General features: G+C 31.7%; 2 protein-coding genes across 2 annotated transcripts in view; both read right to left on the reverse strand.

Annotated features, from left to right (window-relative positions):
* Positions 1-2,113: 2,113 nt before the first annotated feature.
* On the reverse strand, positions 2,114-7,754 carry LOC134705033 (uncharacterized). The gene is made up of 7 exons (XM_063563801.1): positions 7,588-7,754; positions 6,575-6,617; positions 6,150-6,336; positions 5,309-5,462; positions 4,920-5,128; positions 4,039-4,193; positions 2,114-2,329 (listed from the first exon to the last, which is right to left on the reverse strand). The coding sequence occupies exons 1-7, from the start codon at positions 7,634-7,636 to the stop codon at positions 2,185-2,187; spliced, it is 942 nt and encodes a 313-aa protein (XP_063419871.1). The 5' UTR covers positions 7,637-7,754; the 3' UTR covers positions 2,114-2,184.
* Positions 7,755-14,198: 6,444 nt separating this feature from the next.
* LOC134706969 (sodium/glucose cotransporter 4-like) overlaps positions 14,199-26,784 on the reverse strand; it is a 28,178-nt gene continuing 15,592 nt past the window's right edge. Inside the window, exons 5-15 of the mRNA XM_063566368.1 lie at positions 26,592-26,696; positions 25,962-26,067; positions 25,363-25,443; positions 22,986-23,191; positions 22,085-22,220; positions 18,794-18,901; positions 17,975-18,125; positions 17,189-17,357; positions 16,184-16,399; positions 15,794-15,881; positions 14,199-14,635 (exon numbers count right to left, since the gene is read on the reverse strand). Of these exons, the coding sequence (XP_063422438.1) occupies positions 14,421-14,635; positions 15,794-15,881; positions 16,184-16,399; positions 17,189-17,357; positions 17,975-18,125; positions 18,794-18,901; positions 22,085-22,220; positions 22,986-23,191; positions 25,363-25,443; positions 25,962-26,067; positions 26,592-26,696 (1,581 nt within the window). The 3' untranslated portion in view covers positions 14,199-14,420. The remainder of the gene's footprint in view (positions 14,636-15,793; positions 15,882-16,183; positions 16,400-17,188; positions 17,358-17,974; positions 18,126-18,793; positions 18,902-22,084; positions 22,221-22,985; positions 23,192-25,362; positions 25,444-25,961; positions 26,068-26,591; positions 26,697-26,784) is intronic.

Consider the following 26,784-nt stretch of genomic DNA (forward strand, 5'->3'; position numbering starts at 1 on the left):
AACATTTTAGTGTTAAGCTTCACTGATGAGTCTTATATATGTCATATAACTTATTATAAGTCTTTTATAGACGAAACACGCGACTGAATTACATTTTTTATTCTGGTATCTAAGATTAATTTAATATAATAAAGAACACCACAACAAATTCAGTTAAGTTTGCTTCTTATCCAGATATTAATCTAGATATTGACGATAAAGTATTTGAAAAAAGAAGATTTCAGCTTTCCTATTGTTTACCTTCTTTTCTTTGTAGTAATGTGCTAGAAGTTAGTACGATTTTCTCCAGATTTATCGTTTATCAAATGGTATCGTTAACCAGGTTAAACTCAACCAAAATGAAAATACTTGTTCCAAGTCAGATTTATGACAGTTTTATTACATTTCTGCCCGTTGTTTGGTATAGTCTTTCATTTTATTTTGTAAGGTTTTATTGACTTTTTTAATCAACCTTACAGTTCGGTAATTTTAATAATACATTTTACTATTATGGCTTCATTATGAGAAGGTTGCTGCTTTAAGAAAAGTTAATGGACGAAGGGTTTCTAGTGGCTACGTTGAATTCATCCCCCCGAATGTTCTTTTTTGACGCCACCATAAAATATATGTGTCATATATAGGTTAAAGATGATAAATTGTGACATCGTCGTTTGATTGATAATTATCTCCTTTTGAAACTATGACCGATTTCTATTTGACGGATGCAAATTGTGCAGCAGATACAATGTATGCATTTGCAGCAAATGGTTTTGGGTTGTGTCGATGTTGCTCAGTCTATGTTTTTCTAAATAGTGTTTGAAATTGTCTGTTCGTCGATTGTCGTTTTTCACCATTCTACTGTTGTGTTTAGTCTTAGCTAATTGAACTTCATTTTATTATTTTATTGTATAATGATGATGGCATGTCACTCACTCTACAAGTATGGGCTTGAATCTGATTTATCTTGAAAATTGACATTAGGGATACTAACAATATCAGAATGATAACAAGACGAAAGGAAGATACAAAGTGGATATTAAAAACGCACAATTCGAAGAACCACAGCGCCATTTTATTAATTGTTTCTTGACAATTAATCAGATTGACATATTTAAACTATATTTATGACACATGTGACGATTTACATGTTCTTTATTTTATTTCCCCATTTCACAGTTTTTTGGTTTTTTTTTCACAATCCCATCGCAAGGCGTTTAGATCAAATTGTTACATTTACAATTAACGAGTCATTGTGTGATTTCCAAGGATACATAAATTTCTTTTCGTTATAAGGCGTAACGAATACCGTTATGCGTAGTTATTTGCACAGGTGGATTCAACCGTGCATACAAAGCGGGAATTTAAATCATTCGACGGTTTGCATTCAATCAGTCTATACGTTTAATTCAATTGTTGTTAAGGTCTGTTTGAATTTTTTTTTAAATTTTTTTGTTGTTTTTGTTTTAAAAAACAATTTTTGTTCTATAGGTACTGTCTCCCACACGTATCAGATAATTCTAATAAACTAATAGTACAATTCAACAGATGCAAATGTACGCTGTTCAAAGTTACAATATTTATTCAATTGTCCGTTTTCATTCATTTACATGTTTAGTTGTGATTTGTTTCTAATTTTTGTATTTGTATTTTATAGATTGTGCAGGCTGTTGGTCAATTTTCTAGTGAAGAGAATGTGATAAGGACGGTTTTTGTGTAACACCTGCCATTCTAAATTTTTGTTCACATGTTGTTATTATGTTCCGAATGTATTCTTAAACGATTGGATGCTGCAAAACTACATCCCATAAAAATATTTGTGTCATTGAGCATTGTATAGAAAAGAAATGCTTTATGTTCGGTTGAACCCGTGAAAAAGAACATAAAAATATTCACCATAGTCTAAATGATTTTGAAGTAAACAACTTTTAGCCACCTTATGTAAATTCATACCGTATAGTCAGCTACTAACGGCCCATACGAAAAAGGGTAAAATACGTAGTTTCAATACACAAGAAATAAATAGGCCAGCTTCCAATTGAAAAGACTTGCATCCCCTTAATTTGAACTTTGGTGGATAGTTATTTCATTTGCAATCATACCACATCTTCTTATTTTTATAAGGAGGAAACACAAATTTGATATGCTTATAACTTTATATCTCAGTACGTTTTGAAAGTTTCATATAATTCATTATGATTCAGTTGTTTACATGCACACTTTTAGACCACTAGGTGTTGATGGTCGGTTATTAGTGTAAACTTTCACCAACAAGTTATACAGCCATACATCATGAGTCTTTATCCATTGTCTGTTTTCACTTTCCGATCTACATACGTGATTAAAACTACACCTGAAACAATCGAATATTTCACTAAATTACATTTATTCTTCGATCATAATGACACAAGATCAATTAAGAGGGGACGAAGAACATATCAATTAGTCTTCAAGTGAACCTGAAGGGTCGAGTAAACATTAATGTGCTGTCATTAATATCTCAAAGGAGAAACAAACCTTCAGTTTGTTCTTTGGCAACGAGACATTTCTACTCGTAGAATCAGTATTAAGTATTAAGTTTTGCCATTACGTAAAAGCAGTATGAGATGTTTGATGTTTTTTGTACACTTGCATTTCTGAGTGACATGCGAATGAGAAGGCGAAATTGGCTATTCAATTAAATATGCTCGTCGAAGAACACTAATAAAAAAGGTACACATTTTAAAAGAATGAAACATTGAATACTGATATGATTATTAGTTTTCTACTATGTTTAGCGTTTGCTGCAAATAATCTGTTGATGTCTTATTTCTGTGTTTGATTTGTAATTCAATGCAGTTTTTATAGTTTTCGAAAAAGTATCTGGACGAATTTTATGGCCCTGTTAACCGACTTGTTTTATACTCAAAATTCTTACAATACATTCTGTAACACAATATGAAAAAAAACCAATATTTAATTTAAAGTTTATCAAATATTCATATTGTTGATTCTTTTGTCCTTTTTTGGTAGTACCAAAATTATGTTTCAATTAGTTTATACGTATTTCAGGTGAGGGAACTATACCGACAGGATTGTCTGCCTCAAATATAAAACTCGTTGACAAGAATAATAACCTCAATTTACTCATTCAGAAACGAAATTACTTGCTACAAACCAAGGGGTTTACATATCTCAGTCAACACACAATTCTAGAAGATGATACTATAGTTGGGCTTTTAATTTAGAAATTTGAAATACTAAGGCTTTTCTACCTCAGGCAAAGGTAACCCACCATTTTTTTCCTTAAAAAATGCCCTGTACCAAGTCAGGAATATGGCCATTGTTATATTATAGTTCGTTTCTGTGTGTATTACATTTTAACGTTGTGTCGTTTGTTTTCTCTTGCGATAAGACGTGTCACAGTACTTGTCTATCCCAAATTCATGTATTTGATTTTGATGTAATATTTGTTATTCTCGTGGGATTTTGTCTGATGCTCGATCCGTTTCTGTGTGTGTTACATTTTTGTGTTATGTCGTTGTTCTCCTCTCATATTTAATGCGTTTCCCTCGGTTTTAGTTTGTTATCCCGATTTTGGTTTTTGTCCATGGATTTATGAGTTTTGAACAGCGGTATACTACTGTTGCCTTTATTTACCTTAGCTGTATTTGGCAAAACTTTTCGGAATTTTGGTCCTCAATGCTCTTCAACTTCGTACTTTATTTGGCCTATTTAACTTTTTTGGATTCGAGCGTCACTGATGAGTCTTTTGTAGACGAAACGCGCGTCTGGCTTTTATTTAAAATTTAGTCCTGGTATCTATGATAAGTTTATCTACATATGATACAGTCAAAGTGCAAAACAACACGATCTATGATAATCTACACCTGGTGGAGAAAAACCTTAGTGTTAAAACATAAGTATCGCTTCTGACACAAACACAATTTTTTTTCATGAGAGAAATGTACGCATCAGGTCTCCAGAGACCTTGTGATTCCGATTATGTTCACTTCCTTCCTTTTCTGCTAATTATTTGATTTATTAGGTGTCAAATTAATTCAATGCATTTTAAAAACTTACTCATCCATTCCTACAGCTGGACTATGATAGCCACTTCGTGTTACTGTATGGAAGAAAGACGATGATGCTTCAGCCCAGTACTCAGCTGAGTTAGCTGTACCATATCCATCTTTCCACACATGACGTTGTTTAATGTAATTGAAGATATACTCTAACTGTAATATAAAGTTTGTTTTTTATTTTTTACCTTAACCGTAATGCACTCATTTTAGATGTATTTGTCATTCTTAAAGGATTGACGCCCTTTGATTTGTAAACGGAGGCAGTAAAATATTATTAGTTTTAGAACGCCAGGCAAGAACATAATCACTAAAAGAAAAAAGAAACTTTAGTAACAAAATACAAAATGACTTTAAGAGGTTATTCTTCTATAACGGTTTTAAAGGTCTTGTTTCTTTTTTTTTTTTTTATCAAATTGATACCTAATTTGTGCCAAAATTTTTATAGCATTATCAATACTGATAAACAATCACTGTCGTCAACTGCTTATGTATCGTATAAGAAATATGTACAATTCATAATTTTGTCACCAAACATTAAAAAAAAAAATCGCAGAGTGTAAAGTGTACCGCTACTAACATTTATATCTGCAATATTTGGATTAAACCTTTTATTTTAAAGGGAAAACGTTTGGAAGGATGTTATGTATATACATTTGATACCATTTAAACAATAAGCAACACTGAAATATGTCAAGGGAGGCCTAAAAAGGACTCTTTAATACCAGACAATGTAGATGCAACAAGAAACACAGAAAAACAAACTCATTTGCTTATGTGTTTAACTAATTTGGTCTTTACAGGTGAAAATTGTGTTCCTCATATGATAATCTCGATTTACTACTCAAGAAGACATGTGTTAAAATTGTTTATCATATATACCCTGTTTCTGTCTGTTGTTGACATATATTTATGAACTTGATGGGAAAATTCATGAACTAGAACATTTTCCTGGTGCCCATAAGGATCTTGGGCATTACAAACAATATTATCATCCAATACAACAGATCTTGTATTTGTCAGACCAGCGATGGAGTCATATTTTCTTCCATCAAAAGTACAAGTATGTTGACATGAACCGCTACATGTACCTGTAAAAGATGAAAAAGGATATAAAAACAAAGGTTAAGAACGGATGTGGAGGTAAATAAAATATAGTTTTGAAGACTTGCAACTACGTTAATTCTACATAAAAGCATTAAATTATCATACATGAGGAGCATCTTACAGAAAAAAAAACCATTTAATATAAACTGAATTCGTTGACCTACCACGACATTGTGCAGTATCTCTAAGGTTGGCGTTTTCAGGATAAACTCCCATTCCCTCTGACTTTGCAAAAATACCGACACCATGTGCTCTGGAAACAAGATTGAAGGTTGATGATGACATATGTCTGGTCATCAATGCAATAATTGTACAGGCCTGAAAAAGAATCACGCCATTGCAATTGAGAATTTATGCATGTTCTAAACTACCGATAACATCGAGCCAAGGACTGAATATTCTCGGGAATATTAGAAAATGTTTCGACACACTGATTTGATTATACCTATCTTTTTTAATGAATGGCTATTATTTATTTTGAATGTATTGAACCATAAAATTTAATCTTTAATCTTCACCTTGAATAAACCGCGAAGCTGATTATGTAAAATGTAATGAGTCAAAAATTAATTTTATAGTTCAATAAATTCAAAATAAATTATTACCATTCATTATAAATAAATTTCTATCAAAAATAAGGCGTGTCGCCATAAAAATTGACAACATCAAAAATAAGATTAATACTTTAAACCAATCAGAAGACAGTAAATACACCGAATTTATATATCATTAATTGAATAAAAGAAATATTAAATATCAGTGTTAATACATCTTTAAATTTTATGAACTATATAATGTATATATAATGTGTGTTTTTTCAATAAATATAAATGCACATCAAAAATTGCAACTATACTAATAGAATACTATATGAACGTTGTAAAATTCACAATCAAGATCACAGTTACAAAACCCTTAAATGTTGGAGTCTTATTTTTCATAAGTCATGTATTTTCATTGAATATCTCGCTGATATCTCAGTTTTTAAAATGTTAGATGTATTACCTTGGACAGGGCTAAATCACTAACTGTTGTTGTTGCATCTACCGTTATACTGGCACCAGAAGGTCTAGTTGAATAGATACGTCCAGCATGGTCCACATAGCGACTTTTGAATCCTACACGTGTGTGATGTTGTTGAAGTGAATGCGATGGTAGTACAAACTGAACCTGAAGGTCAGGTGACAAACGGCTACAAATATACAAAATTATTGTAAATTTTGTGTTATATTATAATTTTGTAACAAGGCAATTGAAATCAAATATGTTTAGCAATAGCTCGAACAGTTTGTTCACAATGCCAATAAGGATAGCTTTATAAAACAGAAAAAGAAAATTGTAGGATTTTCAATATCGAATTCGAAATTAAAAAGTCACCCATATTTTATCAAGGTTCCATTTTATAAATGTGATAAAAGGATAATACCGACCTTATCTCTTCATCTGACAATGGAGGCGAAGAACTCTGTACTTCTAAAAACAAAACAAATTACGATCAGAATATCTAATACTACACAGTCAGTGTGTAATAAAAAGTAAAATCACAAAAATACTGAACTCAGAGGAAAATCAATTTGGAAAGTCCATAATCACATGGCAAAATCAAAAAACAAAACGCATCAAAAACGAATGGACAAGACCTGTCATATTCCTGACTTGGTACAGGCATTTTCAAATGTAGAAAATGGTGGACTAAACCTGGTTCTATAGCGCTAACCCTCTTACTTTAATAACAGTCTCATCAAATTCCGCTACATTTACATGATGCGTTAAATAAACAGTCACAATTAATAAAATAGTCAAAATATGGGTACATCAGTCATAATCGTATAACAATTTTAAAAGGAACAATTTAACAGAACACAAAAACATCTACTATATACGAACACATGGATTGATTTGAGTGTCTGACGTCAGAAAAATTATATACGTCACATAAATTTGTCGTTCAATGTGCATACAAACAATTTTAAAATTTACATAGGCAATGTACGCATACAGGGTTAAAAAATCAAAAGTATGTAAGAATAAATTACAGAAATAGACCGAGATTCAAACTAGTCCAAAAGTTATACATAGAATTTATGAGAATCCAAAACTTTTAAGTGAAGGGTACAATTCATTTCGATAATTTCAAATTCATACCAAAACATCGTGTGTTTGTCAACTTCGATTTCCCACTCTATAATATAAGGGCAAAAGATATTAAATTATTTACCCGTAAAGTAATTGGGTTTTTTTAACACATATATAATGATTTGTTTTTCTTTAACGTCTTTGTTTACAGTCATTTCTCAAAGAAGAATTACTTTGATTTATATAACTTTATTCAACAAAAAAAAAGCAGGAGAAAAAAAGATAAATTCACGGCAATATTTCAAAACAAATTTGCAAAAATGTAAAAGAAATTACATAGACAAATTATTGACAAACACTGACATACCAATTAGAGTACATAACGTAAGAATCAAAACACCTAACTGGACCACCATGGCGTAAGAAGAACCCTACCACGTCCCTTGAGTTCTCAGATAAACAGAAAATTAGACACTAGTATGTCAATGGTTTTATATCTTGAACTACCGCTGTACTAACATGTAGACATATGAACTCAGTAATATTCACCAATTCTTTATCTTAAGCGTGACCTGCGAATAATGGTATAGTACAGTTAATGACCGGAACAGAAAACAGTCAAATTTATTGAATATCATAGGATATCTAGAAAAGTACCTAGCCAGGCTGGGATATATTCAGTTTAAAGTGAATCTTCAAGTGCAAATTCTGTGGTTAAATGAAGAGATGAAAGATACAAAATGATTGTTAAAGTTAATAAAAAAAAAATGACAAAAAATGACTCATTACCGATTTCCATTTGAGATTAATATCATACTGGTTGCATGCAATGAAAAAAACATTCTAGATACGAGATGTTTCCCAGCATTAGATGTTGGAAAAGAGCTCATATGACAAACTTTAATTATAAAACTCTGACGAACTTAGATATGATGCTCCTGTGGAATGGAAAATAAAATATTTGTCTTGGAAACAGTTATAGTTTTGTAAAGCTATTACTTTATCATTTTTATTTCAGTTCAAAACATGATTGAAAAACTTTGCGAACTGAAATATCGCACAGCCCTTGTTTTAGCTTTTTCATTTATAAAGATATGATGTCTAGCTTTACCTTAAATGTATTCTATTCTGGTAAAATGCAAAATAATAACGGTTGTGTAGCAGACATAACAGATAGATGAAGTCAAGATAGTTGTAGTATTGGCATGCATACCATATCTTTTTTCAATTTTGAACCATAAACTCAAAATTTCAACGCAATCTTAAAAGGATTTTTTTTTTCTGAAATCATTTTTTCGATTTGTAACCAGATTAAATCTTGACCTCATTCTTTACTTCAGAAATCCAAACCATAATCTACATATGATTCCAGAACATTTGATTGTTGAGAGAAATTGGTATTCGAAAAATATGGAAAGTGTGTTAATAGACACATTTTGTTCCATCAGTATATTCATACGTTCCAAACGATATTTTTGTAAAATTTTTGAATCACGCAAGATTAAATAAAAAAAGAAAAGTAACAGTTTATTAAACCTATTGAATATATGGTCAAATTTCTACTTCAAAGATCCAAAACATTTTTCTAGCCAAGACCGGTTTGCTTTGCATTCCAAAATTATCCATATGTAGATAAAGTCATGATACTATATTTAATTTGTTCTATTGACCCTGTCTTATCTATTGGAACCGTTGTCATTTCCCTGTGAGGTAACATATAGTAGCTTTCACATGTATGATCCATGGGGAATTGCCTTTAGCTTGGTCTTTGAGCTCGTATATCAAAAAATTAGGTTTGAATCATGAAGTTAAAATTACTCTGTGTACTTCCTAAAACATTTTAATGTAAAATGGATATTGATAATTTTTTTGTCTCGAAGATGTGGTATGATTGCCAATGAGACAACTATACACAAAAGACCAAAATGACACAAATATTACCATCTATAGGTCACCGTACGGCCTTATTAAAAGCTAAATAGAATTAGTGAAGACGCAGTGCCTGATTATATGTAAGACATACTAATTAAAAATCCAACATGTTCAAAATAATGGTGGCTTCGAATAAAAAAAATTGATAGAAATCACCGAAGTAATTCTACTTATACTAAACATTTTAAAAACTTTTTGAAGATAGAAACTGTGGTTTCAAAATATTGATAACTATACTATATTTACCTATCATAGTCTATGATTCAAAGATCTTGGAATCAAATCGAAAACTGATGAAGCACTGATATTTCACCCCAAGAGAATGAGCTTAGTTTGAAACTCAAGTAAAGACATATATAACAAAAATAGCTTGATTTTAAAGCATCCTTTAAACTATGCACCACATCATTTTTCTTAGTTTTTTTGTTGTAAAAGAAAGACCACTCTTATATTAAACTAACTACAAGTTTATGATAAAAATTTCACATTTTCAAATTGTATTGCATCATTTATGATCTATAGTAACACATTTTCTTATGACTAATTTGATAATACATTCACATAAGCATTGAATTTCTAGTACTTTAAACTGCACAATTTGGGTATTAACCGACGAAACTATGCAAAATTTAAGTTTAAACGTGTCTAAGAAAACATTCTTTACATTTTGAAAATACTAGAGAAGTGACTTAGTACAAAAAGACTCAGAATATCATGTCTAAATAATAACTAGACTTGGACACCCACCAGTCCTTAATTATATACTTGTTAATAGAGTAGTGACTTAGTACAAAAAGACTCAGAATATCATCTCTAAATAATAACTAGACTTGGACACCCACCAGTCCTCATTTATATACTTGTATGTATGTTAACTGTATTTTCATCATACGAATGATGCATCTTCGTGTGAAACATCTCTTGTTTGAAGTTTTTTTTCGCCTATCATAAATACACATTTTTCCATGCATGAAATAGACCTGAAAGGTAACACATGGAAATTACAACTAGAAGTTGTGAACAAACAGGCATTGCCTTGACAAAAAAAGACATACGAACAAAAGAAAAACAAATGTTTACAAAAGTAATTTTTCTCTTATTGTTGATGTGTTCCCTCGTTTTTAGTTTGTTTTCTCTCAACCGATTGATGACTTTTAAAAAGCAATATATACTACTGTTGCCTTTATTTTACAAAATACAACATTGAAAACTAAATACAAATCAACACAAATTCCCACAAAAAAACACCCCAAAAACACAGGTGATATCAAGTGCCGCTCTACATTGGGCGCATATCCGTCGTGGTTCTGATTTAAGTGTAAAACCCGGGTGATAAGTATTATTCGATATATCATATTCTAGAAAAAGAGGATAGCACTATGGTTATGACAACTGGACCGATTATTCTATTGTTTACTTTTTATACATTGTGACTGAGATAAAGAGGTTTTTCATTTCTGTTCATACCACATCTTCTTATTCATATATCAGTCGCCATCTAAGAAACAGATATTGCATAATAGCCAAACAACTCGCGATGTCGTGCATAAATTTTTCTAACGGTTGATTTCAACTTCACAGCTAGAAACTTTTGGTTCAATAGCTTTCTTGAAATCTTCTCTCTATGAATTCGTTAGGCAATGGAAGCTCGGAAATATCGTATCACTTGGAAAATATAAACTCCATATGTAGAAACTAGTGTGATGCTTCACTGGCATTAAATCCTCTCTTTTGTCGTTAATTTGTGTTCTCAACCAAACCTCATTTTTACTTCTAGTGGCTAGTCAAGATATGAGGCTGACTAAACTGTATCTGTATGAAATGGCAAAATCAAAAGCTCATACATATCAAACGAATTGAAAACAACTGTCATATTCCGATAGATGCGTTCAACAGTCACAACACTTTGAATAATGTAATGAAACAACTTCATCTAGATAGGGTAACATAAAGGTTAAGTAAATCATCACCTTTACTTCAGTTTTACCAAGAAGCTAATGTATGCCTCTGGGTTTTTTTATGAAACAAACCAGGACCTTTATTTTAAATTTGTGTTTATGCTTGAACTGGGGAATTGATGTGTAACGGATAGAAAAGTAAAATGTTCAGTACTGTTGTAAAAGGAAAGAGACTTAGATTGTATGCACATTAACAGTATCTGAATCTGATCCCAACCAGGTAAGATCGATGATAAAATTATTTTTTATAATTTAGAAAAAGGTTTTGAGAAGCATATGCGAAGCAATATAAAAATGTTTGTAAGAACATTTATGTCATCTTAAATACGGATACTGCAGATCCAGTACTATATCTTTGGTTGCAATTCACAAGGAACATAGATCAGACCTATGATAGTTAAGGATTTCATCTTCGATAAGTGAAGTGGATGGTATATGGTGAGATTGTGAATTGTGAATACTTCATTCTTTGCCAAGTAGTAGATGCAAAAAGACACAATAAAGACTTTTTTGGGGGATTTATCTGCGAGGACAAAAACATTTTTTCAAGGAAGTAAGACAGGTGCTTAGCAATACTTTGGTCGATGAGATTGATTAAGCATGTGAATTCATTGACCAAATTCAACTGTAAGTTTCGTAAACGACGTCATAGCTTTAACTATATGAAAGAGTATCTGCGTCTTGTGGTATGTGTATGGACTATTCCGAAAATATGGGTGTTTCATCAATAAAATTGAGAGGTGTTAAATACATAAAAAGTAAAATAACAAAATTACACAACGGGATGTATAAGTATGGATCCATGTCAAGAACACAACCAAAAAAAGACTAATCGGTGAAAAGTATAATTGTGAAGAAAAATAAGAAATACTATAACATTTTATTAAGATGATAAACAACGTCAGTACCTAGAATCTATACTTCAAACTCATCGTATATTATTTGCTTAGTTGATACGGAATATTTTTCAACAAGGTCTTTGTACCTTCCGATGAATTTTTTTAAGAAAAAGAACGAGGCGTTCTTTGACATACCCCTGGTTCATCTGCTTTCTACTCGGACACTGATGACGTTTTACAAAGAATGAGTAGCAGCTACAAGCTCTCGAATATCGATTAAGTTGGGAAATATGTATCCCATATGCAGGTGATATTGGTAAACTGCTACTAAGGTTGGGGAAATTGTTAATTTTAAAATTAAAATCGTCATGTGTGTCCTAGATTCTTGGGGCCTCGGTGGCCGCGTGTTCTACGAAGTTACTACTTTAATCACTAGCCAGTCAACACTGAGGTTGCGAGTTCGAACTCCACTCGACTCAAATCTTAATTGTCTAGGATTGTCAGTTTTCCCATCGAAGTGGTTTTACTCCGGGCACTCCGGCTTCTTCCACCAATAAAAACTGGCCGCCACGAAATAGCCAAAATGTGGTGCTTAAAAGTAGTGTTAAAAAAATCAAATCATAGATTCTACTTCAAATTAAACGGACAGTAGTCTATTGGTGTATAAATCTCAAAATTTTCTCCTCTTATATTTAATGCGTTTCCCTCAGTTTTAGTTTGTTACCCCGATTTTGTTTTTTGTCCATGGATTTATGAGTTTTGAACAGCGGTATACTACTGTTGCCTTTATTTATCAAAACTAATTTACAAACTGAAATAGATGAAATTGAATAAACTTAAATAAGCTGGACCATGTGCGAATTGGCAGGGTAAGAATCTCCAAATATGTACAAATCATCCTCCATGCAAATACACGCATAGGTAAAATGTAATTATCAGGATTATAATAAACCGATAAAAATACAAAACAGAATTATCCTGGTATCTGTAGATCTAAGAAAGCAAAAACTATGTTAATTGTTAGTTGAGACACTATTATATAGTGTCGGTCAAACAATTTTGGATTGTAACAAAAAAAAAGAAAGTTGTGTTGATTTTAGTTATTCTTATCCATAACTCTGTTGAAGCAGATTCTGTGTAAAAAGCACACCCTTGTTTATGAATTCCGTTTCAAAATATACCTAAACATGGTCCAACTTCTCAACATAATGTGACTGTTCGAATCTTTTCTGAGGTTGTCTTTGGTAATATCTAAAATTCTTTAGATTGGAATTGACACGTGGTATACTTAGATTTTGTGATTTTTATTTACCTCAAATACTGTGTTTTATTTTGTTTTTAAGTGTAGTACCACCACATCATGGTACGTCACATCCGGTTGAATACGAAAATAGGTATGCAAATTGAATTTGACAGTTGTAGAAAATTAACCCTGCATTTTAATGCACTTAAATTTTTCTGAGTCATAGACACAAGGGGTACAATCAAAATCACGTGATGGATATACACACACCGGAAGTAACCGTCGAGCAGACCGTTTGAAAGGTAAGTAGTCGTATTAACTTGTTTATATCAATACAATTTAATAAATAAGGTAGTGCACCGAATGTCGGATACTATCTAGTTTTGAAATACACAATTATCCTTGCTGGAAAGCGTGCAGTTAATGCTAACACTTCGACACAGTTATCCGTCGAAAATTTGGAACTGTGTCGAAGTGTTTGCAATAACTGCACGCTTTCTAGCAAAAACAATTGTGTATTTTAAAATAACATACTATCCGACATTCGGTGTGCCAACTTATTAATCAAAATTTAATTGATATAAACAATAAAATGCAACTGCTAACCTTTCAAGCGGCGAGTTCGACTGTAACTTCCGGTGTGTGTGTAAATACTGTAGATTTTTCTTTAAGAAGAGCTGATGTATTAAATTGATTTTTTCCCAGTTTGTCTAGGATAATTGTCGATGATGTTTTAATTTTGATGAATTTGTTCCTGTTTGTCTAGCTAGAATGATAAGGACGAGCCTTTTTTTTCTATTTTCTCTGAAATGATTTACGAGTGTTTGTTTTTCTCATTTTTTATTCTTTCAGTTATGGCAGGAATGTTAAGGAGAATTTTTTCGCTTATTAATTGTGTGTCGGTATGTATCAGATAATAAAGGAGTTCTTTTTTGGCATTTTTTTTTTAATGCATACATATACTATGATTAAATATAATAACGCTTTACCTGACAAAACTAGAGTCTTGTTGATAATGAGTCATTCAGTTTTTATTTTGTATACTTAAAACATTCAATATATACCTTTATGAATACGTATTAGTCAAAGGTAACTATTTATTGTGAAATGTAAGGAATATTTTTCTTTTGATTCAATGTAACTCGTATTTTTTTTCAAATTTACCGGACATATACTTTTTAATGTAGACAACAGAAACTGTACAATGCATTTAACACATCAATACAATTTAGTGATAAAATCCGCAGAGAAATGCAATTATGGCAATCAGAAATACAGCAAGCAGGTTAAGGAAAATTCTCCATAGTCTTTTCTCTTGTAGAAATGTTTTTCTATCAGCTACTTGTATTTCTTGGGTCAGATGAGAATCGTTGCTACCAAACAGGAATACCACGAAACGTGAACACAACCCTCCAGATTGACGTTGATCGCTGTCGCATTCTTCTGTGATAAATAAAAAATGTGTATTGTATACCATTCAGACGATAAAAGATGTTATATCTGTCTGTCTGTCATGCATTTATATTTATAAAAAACAGAAATCGCAAAACAAGAACCCGAATAACAAACTGACTGAAAGGTGTAGTGTATACCAAGGGATAGCTTAATGCCCCATGTTTCAGAATTCCGCTTTCATGAAAAAAGATTTAATCGCAACTAATGTCAGTTTAAGTTATAATCCTGGTACTAAGACAGTCTTCAATATTAATATATGCAATTTTTCGATATATATTTATATTTATCTTACCTCCTATACATTTCTAGAAATGTGATTGGTTAAAAGCATCCGCGTGAAGACCGTGAATATTATATATTAGGTTAGTATGGAGGCGGGGCTTATTTCATACACGGTTAGTAGTGATGTTACGTCCCTTTATGCAAACAAAACAGAACTGATAAAAATCTTGAAAAATCTTAAAAGCTTTCAACAGACAAAGAAATTGATGATAAAGATTAAAATAAATTCATTAAACACATTTAAACCTTAAACATTTTAAAGTTGTTATCGTTGGCTATTCAGGATTGAAGACTGGATTGCTCATTTTAAGAGATCGCAAGTCTACATTTTACACGTTAACATAGTCGGTAAAATAAATTCGTTACATAGTGTGCTAGGGACGTAATACGGTATATACCTTATTAGGTGACTAGCACACTATGTAACTAATAATATTCATGTTTCATTTTGATATCTTCTTAAGCAGATTCTAATCCAACCTCATAACTATGGTTATCAGGATAGTTATGTGCTTTAGGCGCTTAAGTTGGTTAGCACTTTCCGTCCTACTACATATTCTATAGTCACAAAAACATCAGAAATTATTAAGCAATTGTGAGGCCCCAGTGGCAGAGACAAATACATACCCCCTAGGTCATTAAACAGATAAAAGAGGGACGAAAGATACCAAAGGAACAGTCAAACTAATAATATAACATAGAAATGCTATGAATTGATCATTATAAAGATCCTCTGTTTAGAAAACAATAACAAACTTTCAAGTTTAAAAACACTTAGAGTAAAAGTTTTTATTAAACTGATAATATCAATGGTCCATACAAACGTACCTACTTAAAACATGAAAAAAAATATCTTTTAAGTACCTTTTATTGTCATATGTTCTTCACCAACTTTGTCCTTACGATTGACTGTATACGGGTCATATCGAGTCCACCACGTCACACCTACTAACTAAAATTGACTCAATTAGCTTTTACATTGCAATCATTTTTACATTACTAAAAGACTTATTTTTTTTATAACTCGTGAAAAGAACTACATGTACTTTTTACATTTTTAATTGTCTAACGTCTATCGTTACACATTGATTAATACTTGTAATGGATGACAAAATGGCACCATAAACCTTACATTAATACCTCATATATGAATATACTTCTTTCATATTTGGAGTTCATAACTATTCTATAAAAATGAAATGACAAAGTACAAAAAATAAAATTAATTTAATTTTATATTAAATTTGTACCTACCTCAGCTTCGGTTCTTTTAGTAGTAAACATGCTGATAACGACTACTGCAGATGCAGTCAACACCAACAGAAGAGGAATGAAATACATGGAGTGTAACTTGTATAGAATTTCTGGTCGGGTTTCTGGTTTACCACATGCTGGAGCAGGATAAACAAATTCAAGTATAAGCCGTGTGCCGCCAACTACATGTCCTATCAATAATCCCCAGAAAGCTCCCTAAAATACAAAATTTACTAAAAACAAGAATAATTTTCTATTTTTACGATGTTTTATACTAATTGATGTTTCAATACCAAATGTGAATCATTTGTGTCACTTTATATAAAGTAACTATTCGTCCTTTCCCGGCATGGTCGTGGCTTATCTCCTTTTACAAAACGCAACTATGATTTAACACATTTCGACCCAGAGTGTCAGTACTTAACACTGTTCTTAAGTTAAGTCAATCTTTTGGACTGGTTAATGTCATTTGATATTTAGTTTTGTTTTGCCTTAACTGTTTTTCATCTTTGGGTATTTTTTGAAATTCTTTTGTTTTACGAAATCTAATGGTTTTAGATAAACCAAAAAAGCGTGAAACAACAAAAAAGACAAACCCAACAGTAATTTATATATGTGAAAATAGTGGAGTTATATTGTCGATAGAAAACGTAAATTATATTTTTAATGTTCCTATCTAACATACGGCTAAATCATATACTATTCCAAAGCATGTCTGATCTATCTTTTTCTGTCCAGGGTTTCAATATTTTTTTCGACGCAATATCAGCAAATTAGAATCAAATCGGATATAACTTATAAAAATATAAAAAGTCACATGAGCTATGCATGCGTCATCCATCATGCGGATCGACACTTTATCGATCTAAGAGGTTTTCGTATAAAATCTGCTTCATATAAGTACAAAGACAAGACGGACAACAGGGTACGGAACAAGTAGTTATTGGAATAGCGACTACATACACATATATGGTATGATGATTCAAATACATATTGTTACTTTACCGCTTCAGTTGTCCCTTTCCAGAAAATAGATGTTAGAAACAAAACCCCAAGTGGCGATCCAAGATATCCCTCCACGACTACCATGTAAGTAAACAGTTTTCCTCCTTGTGCTGATTTAACCAATGGTATCCATAAAATGCTTAAGGTACACATCAGAACAATAAACAATCTGATAAAAAATGAAGCATAAATATATAGAAGATAAGGTTTGGTCACGTATGTTGGCTCTCTTAACTTTGTAATAGAATAAATTAATTATGCAAAAATTGACAAAAACCAAAACTTAAATCCACTAGTGTGATTCAATTTTATTACACTGTCGTTAAATGTAATTAGACTCAGAATCAAACATCGACTCACTAGCTTTAAATGAACTAAAAACTAAACAAAACCATCACAAAATCATTGGTCATGAAAGACGTCCTTAGACAAATTGCTCACTTAAGATATGCCAAGTTTCTTTAAGACACCTCTCAAAATACACATTTGCCTCAAGATATCTGAAATTACTAACGTTAATTTACTGTTTAGTAATTATATATCTGTGTATTTCGAAGTGTCGTGTAAATACTTCTTACAACTTTATACAGTGTTTACTCTATCTCGGCTGCTTAACAATTGGATGCTTTATTTTACAATTGGTGATCACCTTAGTGCTTACAATATTCTAAAAGGTTATTTATTCAATTTAAAAAGACTGTTTTATATGTTTTAACAACAAACAATGTCCATATGAACTATAATACTTAGTGAAACTATTTCGTTTTCATTGGTCATTTTATTTACCTTCCAACTATCAACAATTCCTTTTGTGTAGATGTTGTCCTTACCCTTCTCCAAATATCCATTGTGAACACTGTACTAGCACTATTGAATATAGATGTCAGGGAACTCATAATTGCTGACATCATAGCTGCTATCATGAAACCTCTCAATCCTTTAGATCAAAAGTATTGATTGTATATCCAGACAATACATAAACAAAACAGAAACTTCAAGACCAAACTGCTCTTGTTTTTGTGTTTATTTTTTAATCATATCTCGATTTATAGATTTATGCCTGTATCAAGTCATGAATATGAAATAGTAATCCATTCGTTTGATGAGTTTGGGCCTCTGATTTGTCCATTTGATTAGAGACGTTTCGTTTTGAATTGTCCCCGAAGTTCAGTATTTTTGTGATTTTCCTTTTTATTAAGATAACGTAGAATGTATCTTTATAGACCTGGTACATTGTATCTTTAAAAAGTAATTTAAAACGCTTTCCAAAAGCATATGTAGATATCCTCACTAAGTGACTGAAGTTATGAGGTTATGTGTAATCTTCTTCTTCTCGTTTGTTAATTACCAACAAGTAATAATTTTAGTCCCTTTTTCCGTATAAAAAAGATCATTAAATTTGTTCAGTTAAAAAAATAAGAACATGAAAAATAAATTGAAATCTGGAATATCTATAATATGAGAAGGTTAAATAGAATGAAAACTGATTCTAGTTCCACTTTTAATTGCTGAAAATGAACTACAGGAATCGCAATTACGTATTAGGTTACATTCATTACTCAAAAAAAATATACAACAAGAGTAAATTATAAAAAAGATTTTTACCGACAGGCATCAACTCCATTACTAATTTTGGATATGCAATATTAGAACATCCAGCTGGATTATCGCACACTTTCATACATACGTCAGGGTCCACACAAGCAACTTCATCTAAATAGGATAATACATAATATATTTTTTCCTAACTTGTATTTGATTTTGATTTTTTAACAATAAGTCCATAATATTGTCTGAGGCAACTAAATTAAGAATCTCAGTAATAATTTGTATTGTTTTAGTGTATTTCACAATAACTTACAAAATTATTTATTAATATTCTTGTACTTGTAATAAAATAAATCGGATGATACCATCACTAACTTAATCCCTATTTATATTCAATTGTGACGTTATTTTTTGTGGCGTCGACGATACATTCGTATGACACACTGTGACAGTTCTTCACATTATTATGCTGTTTTTGTGTACTGTAGTAAATTAATTTTAGGTGTTCGTTATTTTGCTGTGGTAACATGTCGAAACGAACTATTATATCATTTATTTTGTATTTCTCTGTTCTGAGTTTTCTTGCATTTATTTGTATAGTATTCCTGTCATGTAATGTTGTGATTTTATGAGGTTTGTTTTAACATTGTCATGAAGCGCGAGGTTAGGCTTGCCATAAAATCAGATTTAACTCACCATTTGTTTCTTCAAATGTCCTGTACAAAGTCAGGAATATGGCAATTATTTCAAATATTTCGTTTCTATGTATATTTGGTTTTGTTGCATTACAGTGTTTCTGTTGTTCCGTTGATTTCCTCTTATAGTTGATGTGTTTGTCTCGGTTTTATTTTTTTAACCCGGATTTGTGTTCTCTCAATCGATTAACTAATCGATGACTTCTAAACAGTGGTTACTATTGTTGCCGTCATTTATTGTCACAAAAAACATCCAAAAACATGCATGATCGAAAAAGTGTATACCTGGTTTACGTTAAATTATGTTATGTTCAAGATATATAGTTCATTGATTTTGATGACGCATATTTGTTGACAGAGAGAAATGTCAGAAACAACCTTAGAACATTACTTTTTTGTATTCGTTAAACCACAATGGTTTGTACTGTTTGGCTATCTCGTACTTATACGGAACTTGTTCCTTAGACTTCACCAGATGGGGCATCTCTTTTTCTGTCCCTAACTATGTGTACGTATAATCTTTACCACCTTTTGTGAATTTAAATGTAAAATTAAACAATTTAACAACTTGTAATTTATTATTATAGACCGGAACAGTGTAGCGGGATACACATGTTTGTTAGCGCTGAACCCCTTTCTAACCTAGTACAGTGGGAAAAGCATACCATACAACACATTAAATAACAGTTTAAAACGGTTATGATTATCAGACCAGTACAAACTACAAAACAAATCACAAAACGACAAAAGGTGCAAAACACCCTTGTACGAGTATACTTGCATTTACTTATATCAAGTTCATAGCAAGTTTCAACTTATGAGTACACCGAGTTTTTATATGACAACTTACCAAAGCAGAACATAGATTAAGTGTAAAGAAGTCATTCACAGTATGATGAACGCACGACCATGACTTTGTACAGTAACCAGTTATTAGTATCGACAAGATAGTATTCATAACTGTAAACCCTAAATAATAAGTTATGCTTGAATTCGTGAAAATATTTAGTATTGGTGAAGACATTTTTCACGGATCTTCCTATAGTGCTTTTATTGATAACACTGAAGAGTAGGTTAATTCAAACGGGTCTTTTTAGTTTACTCGGTTGTAATCTAATTTACAGGCTCTTTAAGCAACACCTTAAAAATAATTGAATATCGTATACATTGTTCCGTTTATAATATGGCTATGTGCACAGCTTAACTTCATCAACCAAAACCTTTGTATTTAAAATCAAAAATATGAAAAGGGTTCAAGTTATTTGAGGTAGTAAAATAATTTCTATTAATAACTTATCAGTGATACATAGATAAAGTTTATTAAAATATAAAACGTCACCAAAGATTGCACTTTGTAAATTAAACTGTTTCACAAACCACGCCTCTTTTGGGGAGATATATTATGTTCATGTAATCAATTTTGTGTACGTACTGGTTCAAAGATATGCTCTATAGGTTTCATCTTATAGAGACATAACTTGGGAATATATCCAGTAAAGATATATATGTATAGATGTGCAATTAAAATCTGTGAAAAACCTAAAGTCAAGGTAGGGGTAGTACAGAAGTTTAGTAGAAGATAAAACTCTGAGAATTTTGGGGCATATAAACGTTGAAAATGTGCCGCACAACCCTATATGTTAATCCTATAAAAAAAGCAGTAGTGCATATGAACTATTCGTTCTAGGATATATTAAACATCATAGTAAAAGTAGTACAGTTTTAGCCGTAAAAGGAGTTCCATTGATAAATAACATTGTCGATATTAACAGAAATACAACCTAGTATAGGCACTGGCATAACGAACGTGTTCGAAGGTACACTGTAAGAGAGAACCAAATAGAAAATTAATCAAAGGAATTAAAAAATTCCGTCTTTTGTCATTAAAATCTGCATAAAGTTCTCCGTGGGAAAGAAAATGAGAAGAAACATTACGGTCTATGTTGAGCTCAAAGAAGCTATTAAACCAAGAGTTCCAAATGGTGAAGTTGAAATCATCCCTTCGTAAATTTTACGGACCCCATCACGAGTAGGTTGACCGTTATGGAATAACTGTTTCACAAATGATATCGGATATGTTCCTTACGTCGTAACTACAATCCCCTTCCCTTTCATGAATTTGACCTACCGAATTAGACTATTTACCGGATTTGTAATCACATAAGCAACACGACGGGTGCCGCATGTGGAGCAGGATCTGCTTACCCTTCCGGAGCACCTGAGATCACCCCTGGTTTTTGGTGGGGTTCGTGTTGTTTATTCTTTAGTTTTCTATGTTGTGTCATGTGTACTATTGTTTTTCTGTTTGTCTTTTTCATTTTTAGCCATGGCGTTGTCAGTTTGCTTTAGATTTACGAGTTTGACTGTCCCTTTGGTGTCTTTCGTCCCTCTTTTGAGATTTTTTTTTAATTTCTTTTGGGTAGACTGTATAACTATCTGTCTATTTGATATATTTCTGATACAACAATTGAATTTCTCTAAACCACGTATATGACCTTTTTTCTGTTATTCGTTTTATAGTATAAGTGATTTAAATTCTATATACTAGATTTTAAAAAACCGGCATATTACATATGTATCATCTCCATATTTCGATATCATCATACTAATTATAATTTTTGGTTTTAATTTCAAAATCATTTTGTTTATTTACCTGGGTATAGAATCCTGCTGATCATTCCAGGAAACATCAGTAAAAATAACGGCAAAAGTTTCAAGTATCCCGCTACAAGTGATCCTCCCTTGGCATGTGAACAACTTTTTGCAGCTAATGACCGTTGGACTATAACCTTGAGGTTAATAAATAGTAATTTTTTATAAACGAACATTTTCATTTATTTTTCTGAAACTGGGTTAGATTTTTTGATTTCTTACTTATGAGTAATAATTTTCCTTATAAATAAACTCATCACAGATACAAGGATTGAAATTTTGTATTTGCGCCGGACGCGCATTTCGTCGAAAAAAGACTCATCAGTGACGCTGGAATAAAAATAAAGTTAAAAAGACCAAATAAAAAACGAAGTTGAAGAGTATTGAGGACTAAAGATTTCAAAATAAAGCTAAGGTATTCTATTTCTATTTTCTAAGGTAGAAAAGCCAGAATTTCAAAAATTCAAGCTTTGTAAACAGTTAATTTAATATAATGACCATATCAATGATAGTTTATGTCAACACTTTAAAAGTGCTCACTACTGGGCTGGTGATACCCTTGGAGAATATAAACTCCTCCAGTAGTGACATAGACCAGTGGTCGTAAATAAACTCATCATAGATACCAGAATTGAAATTGTTTTTGCACCCGACGAAAAGTGCATGTTCTAAATAAAAGACCGAAGAGATTTTATAAATGCTTATATGTATGTTCATTTTTAAGTAAGCATACATAAGAATAACTAGTAGTTTATTTGTAAAATTTGTATTAGTTAAGTTTATCTTTTTTGTTTAAAAATCACCATCATACAGTAATGTTTTTGATGTTCGTAAATATTTACAGAACATGATATTTGTATCATGGAAACAAGTAATATAATGATCAAGTAACTAATACTTACTTGATCACAACACCAGTACCATAAACAGCCAATAGAAGCCTGGAACACAAGTCCTGGCCAAGGGTTTTCCTGTCCCGCAGCATCGAGAAAGATATGGAACGCATCTTTCCTTGGTAACCCACAGGTCGTGTTCAGATCACGGGTTGATGGAAGTGCTTCCATGTATTTCTTTTTCATTGCATTATAACCTCCAACATGATTAAAACCTAAAAATAGGTAAATTAGATAAACATGATTTAAAATGTACTAAATCTTATATTTATATATATAATCATTTAAATGGTTTTTTTTGCATATATGTTAATCCAAGCGTACTCTTGAATCGATATTTTTATACATTGCTCCTTATATAAAACAATAGAAAACCGAATAAAAATGTATACAACAGTTTTATTAAGCTACTTTATCATTTTCTTATTCAAGGAATAGATTACCTTAGCCGTATTTGGCACAACTTTTTTGGAAATTTTGGGTCCTCAATGCTCTTTAACTTTGTATTTGTTTGGCTTTATGACTATTTTTATCTGACCGTCACTGATGAGTCTTATGTAGACGAAACACGCGTCTGGTGTATTAAATTATAATCCTGGTACCCTTGATAACTATTTACACCACTGGGTCGATGCCACTGCTGATGGACGTTTCGTACCCGACGGTATCACCAGCCCAGTAGTCAGCACGTCGGTGTTGACATGAATATCAATTACATGGTCATTTTATAAATTTCCTGATAACAAAACTTTGACCTTTTCGAAAAACTAAGGATTTTCTTATCACAGGAATAGATTACCTCAGCCGTATTTTGCATAGACGCAACGTTAGATATTGCTACCACCACGAAAAATAGAGTTAAGTAAATATTTTAAGGGAATTTTTTTTATAGAATCGTAAAATAAATATTTCAAATTATACATGAAAATAAAGATTGATTCTTAAATTTTTACATTATGATAGAGAAAGAATAAAAATATAATATGCATAGGCTTAGGAAGACACAGATTATCCGAAAAACGTTTACTTAAAGCGTTGTCCCATGTAACAAGCTAGAAACATAAAACTCGAACAATTCGCGAAATGTTTACGCAACTCTTCGAAATTTTGAATGAACATTCTATGACATGATATTGTTCAGTATTGGTAAGCATGGCTGTCTCCATTTAAAATTTGCATACATATTTTCAAAAGATTATGATGTACGGAAATGTCCCATCGGAAATTTAATTTGGAAACTTGAAACATTTCAGTTCAAAAATATTTTTTTTACAGATAGTGCATTAAATTTTAAGCACGATCGTTTTGTACTAAGTGTAAGCTCCCAAAATTCGAATTGGAAAATAAATTGAGCTGGATATTCAATTCAAAACTATAGATTTGCAATGTCTTGCGGAAATGTCCGAGTTAAACTTGCATGCCTTCACAAAATTTTTACGGCCAAACAAACAGAGATTTGATTCGGTGAAGATTATTTTTCGGCTTTGATAACTACACCACTAAAAAGTACTTTTAAAGTTGAAGTTAGTACATCAAATAGCATTAAGATTACTGAGTTATTTATAAAAAATAAAGATTAATGAAAATGTCTTGCAAGTTTGTCCTTTATCATAATTTGACGTCGCCAGAAGCGTAATCTGCTAGGGACGGCATGAACTGCATTCGCGTGTTCCTTCCTCCACTAAGTATAAATGTCTTGCTTTCAACAAAACGAAATGATGCACACATTACAAACATACACATCTATTAGATGATCAAAAAGTAAGAAAACTTCAGTACCATAAGTACAAGCTATTGTATGTCACTGCTTGAATAAAATCATACTCGGTTTGAAAATATGTATAATGCAGCAATATTCCTCCAAAAACACATAATTACTAGCAGTAAAATTGAATATCTTATTTTAATTATGAAATCATATTGGATGGGATCCTCACGGCATTTATACTTGTGTGTTATACTTTGCATTTACCCAAAAAGGAAAGCAGGAAGAATTAGATAAAGCACGTTTCCAATTTAACGTAATTTTTCTGTTACACTAAATGGTAGCAATATCTAACTTTTTGGAATTTGGGGTCCTCAGTGTTCTTCAACTTTTTTGTTTGGCTTTATAACTATTTTGATCTAAGCGTCACTGATGAGTCTTATGTAGACGAAATGCGGGTCTGGCGTATTGTATCATAATCTTGGTACCTTTGATAACTAATTAGATACTCTCGAGAGCAAAGACAAATAAGGCTGAATTGAAATTCAAAAATAAAAAATATGTGAATTGTAATTAGACTTTTACAGTGAGGATGGGAAGCGGGTATTGATATCTATCACGGCAATCATCATCTTGCATTACTATCTAATGGATATGTTTAGTCTCACAACTTTAACTTACTTATTCCCATTACTATGATGGCTCCAATAGTCATGATTGATGTTTGTAGTGTATCTGTATACATTACTGCTGTAAGTCCACCTTCACATAATAAAAAGTACAATATTTCATTTGTAATTGCTACTAGATTAAAGAAAGCACATTAAACGGTTTTAACTCATTTCGTTGAATTTGTTAAGCCGACCATTCGTTGAGTTTTGTTACATTATCCTGTAAAAAGTATCTTCACCTAGTCCGGCATTTTCAACAGAAGAATAAATAGGGGCGTATTATATACAAAATGACAGATTGTGTGTAAACATGGTGTATATGGTTATAATAAAAACATAAGAATGTTTTTTTTGTTTTTTTGTTTTTTTAAAGTACATTCAATTACATGGTATTACAAACTGATTAAGGTATAAAAAAGACGTGTTAAGTGCAAAAGGAGGCGAAGAGATTTTCTGCGCATGCTGTAAAATTATTATCGCAACTAAATTCTAGAGAGCTGTACTAAGATTCTTCTGAAATTGTTTACAAAAAACAAACAGTTGTCCTCAAATGTCGTCAAATAAATATTTTATAATAAAATCTAATTGTATATACTATAGTTTATATACCTAAAACTGTGTAAAGTCCTGTAATAAATAACAATATAGCAATCGATATATACATGTCCCATCCTAAAGCCATCTGTATGAACAGGGATCCAGCAAAAATACTGACCTAAAAAATGAAACTATTTCAATCGATAGAACGATGTCCGGACTTTGTGCAATGTCGAAAGCTTTTCTTCATATTAAATAGAATACTGTTACTGATAGTGTTTTATCTAAAGCACGACGCCATGTCCTTATTTCCTGACGCTCTGCCCTATTTTCGGACACCCTGCCCTTTTTCTACCGAGAAATAAACGCTACGATACGTGCTCTTTAGCGTTATCTGCATCAATATCGAGTTGCGGTATTGTTTGTTTTGCTAATCGAAGGGCGACAAGCATTGACTTAAGTTGGTTGCATGTTGTTACATGAAGACAATACAATATTCATCACTTCCGCGAGACTCGAGAGCGTACATCAAATCATTCAAGTGTTGGCAACAAAGTGTGTTACTTCATTAGAACGATTAACACATTTTATTTTTTAAATTTATATAAAAAAATACATCCAAAATATCAATGCATTTATATGTATTATTGTATTATTGTATGAATATACCTATTAACTTTGAGGCACTTTTAACACACTTACGGCAAGCTTAGTTAGAATATACAAAATGAGAGATAGAATACTAAGGTATGTTCGCATCCTTTGCCCTCCATGGCGTTTCTGTATGTACTCCGGTAGAGTATACACCTTAAATGATAAAAACAGTAACTATATGGTTAGAGAAATCAATATAAAACAAGACACACAAAAAAAAAGAAAGACAAGAGCGAAATGG

The sequence above is a fragment of the Mytilus trossulus genome, chromosome 2 (assembly GCF_036588685.1).
Source record: "Mytilus trossulus isolate FHL-02 chromosome 2, PNRI_Mtr1.1.1.hap1, whole genome shotgun sequence".
NCBI classification, from domain to species: Eukaryota; Metazoa; Mollusca; class Bivalvia; order Mytilida; family Mytilidae; genus Mytilus; species Mytilus trossulus.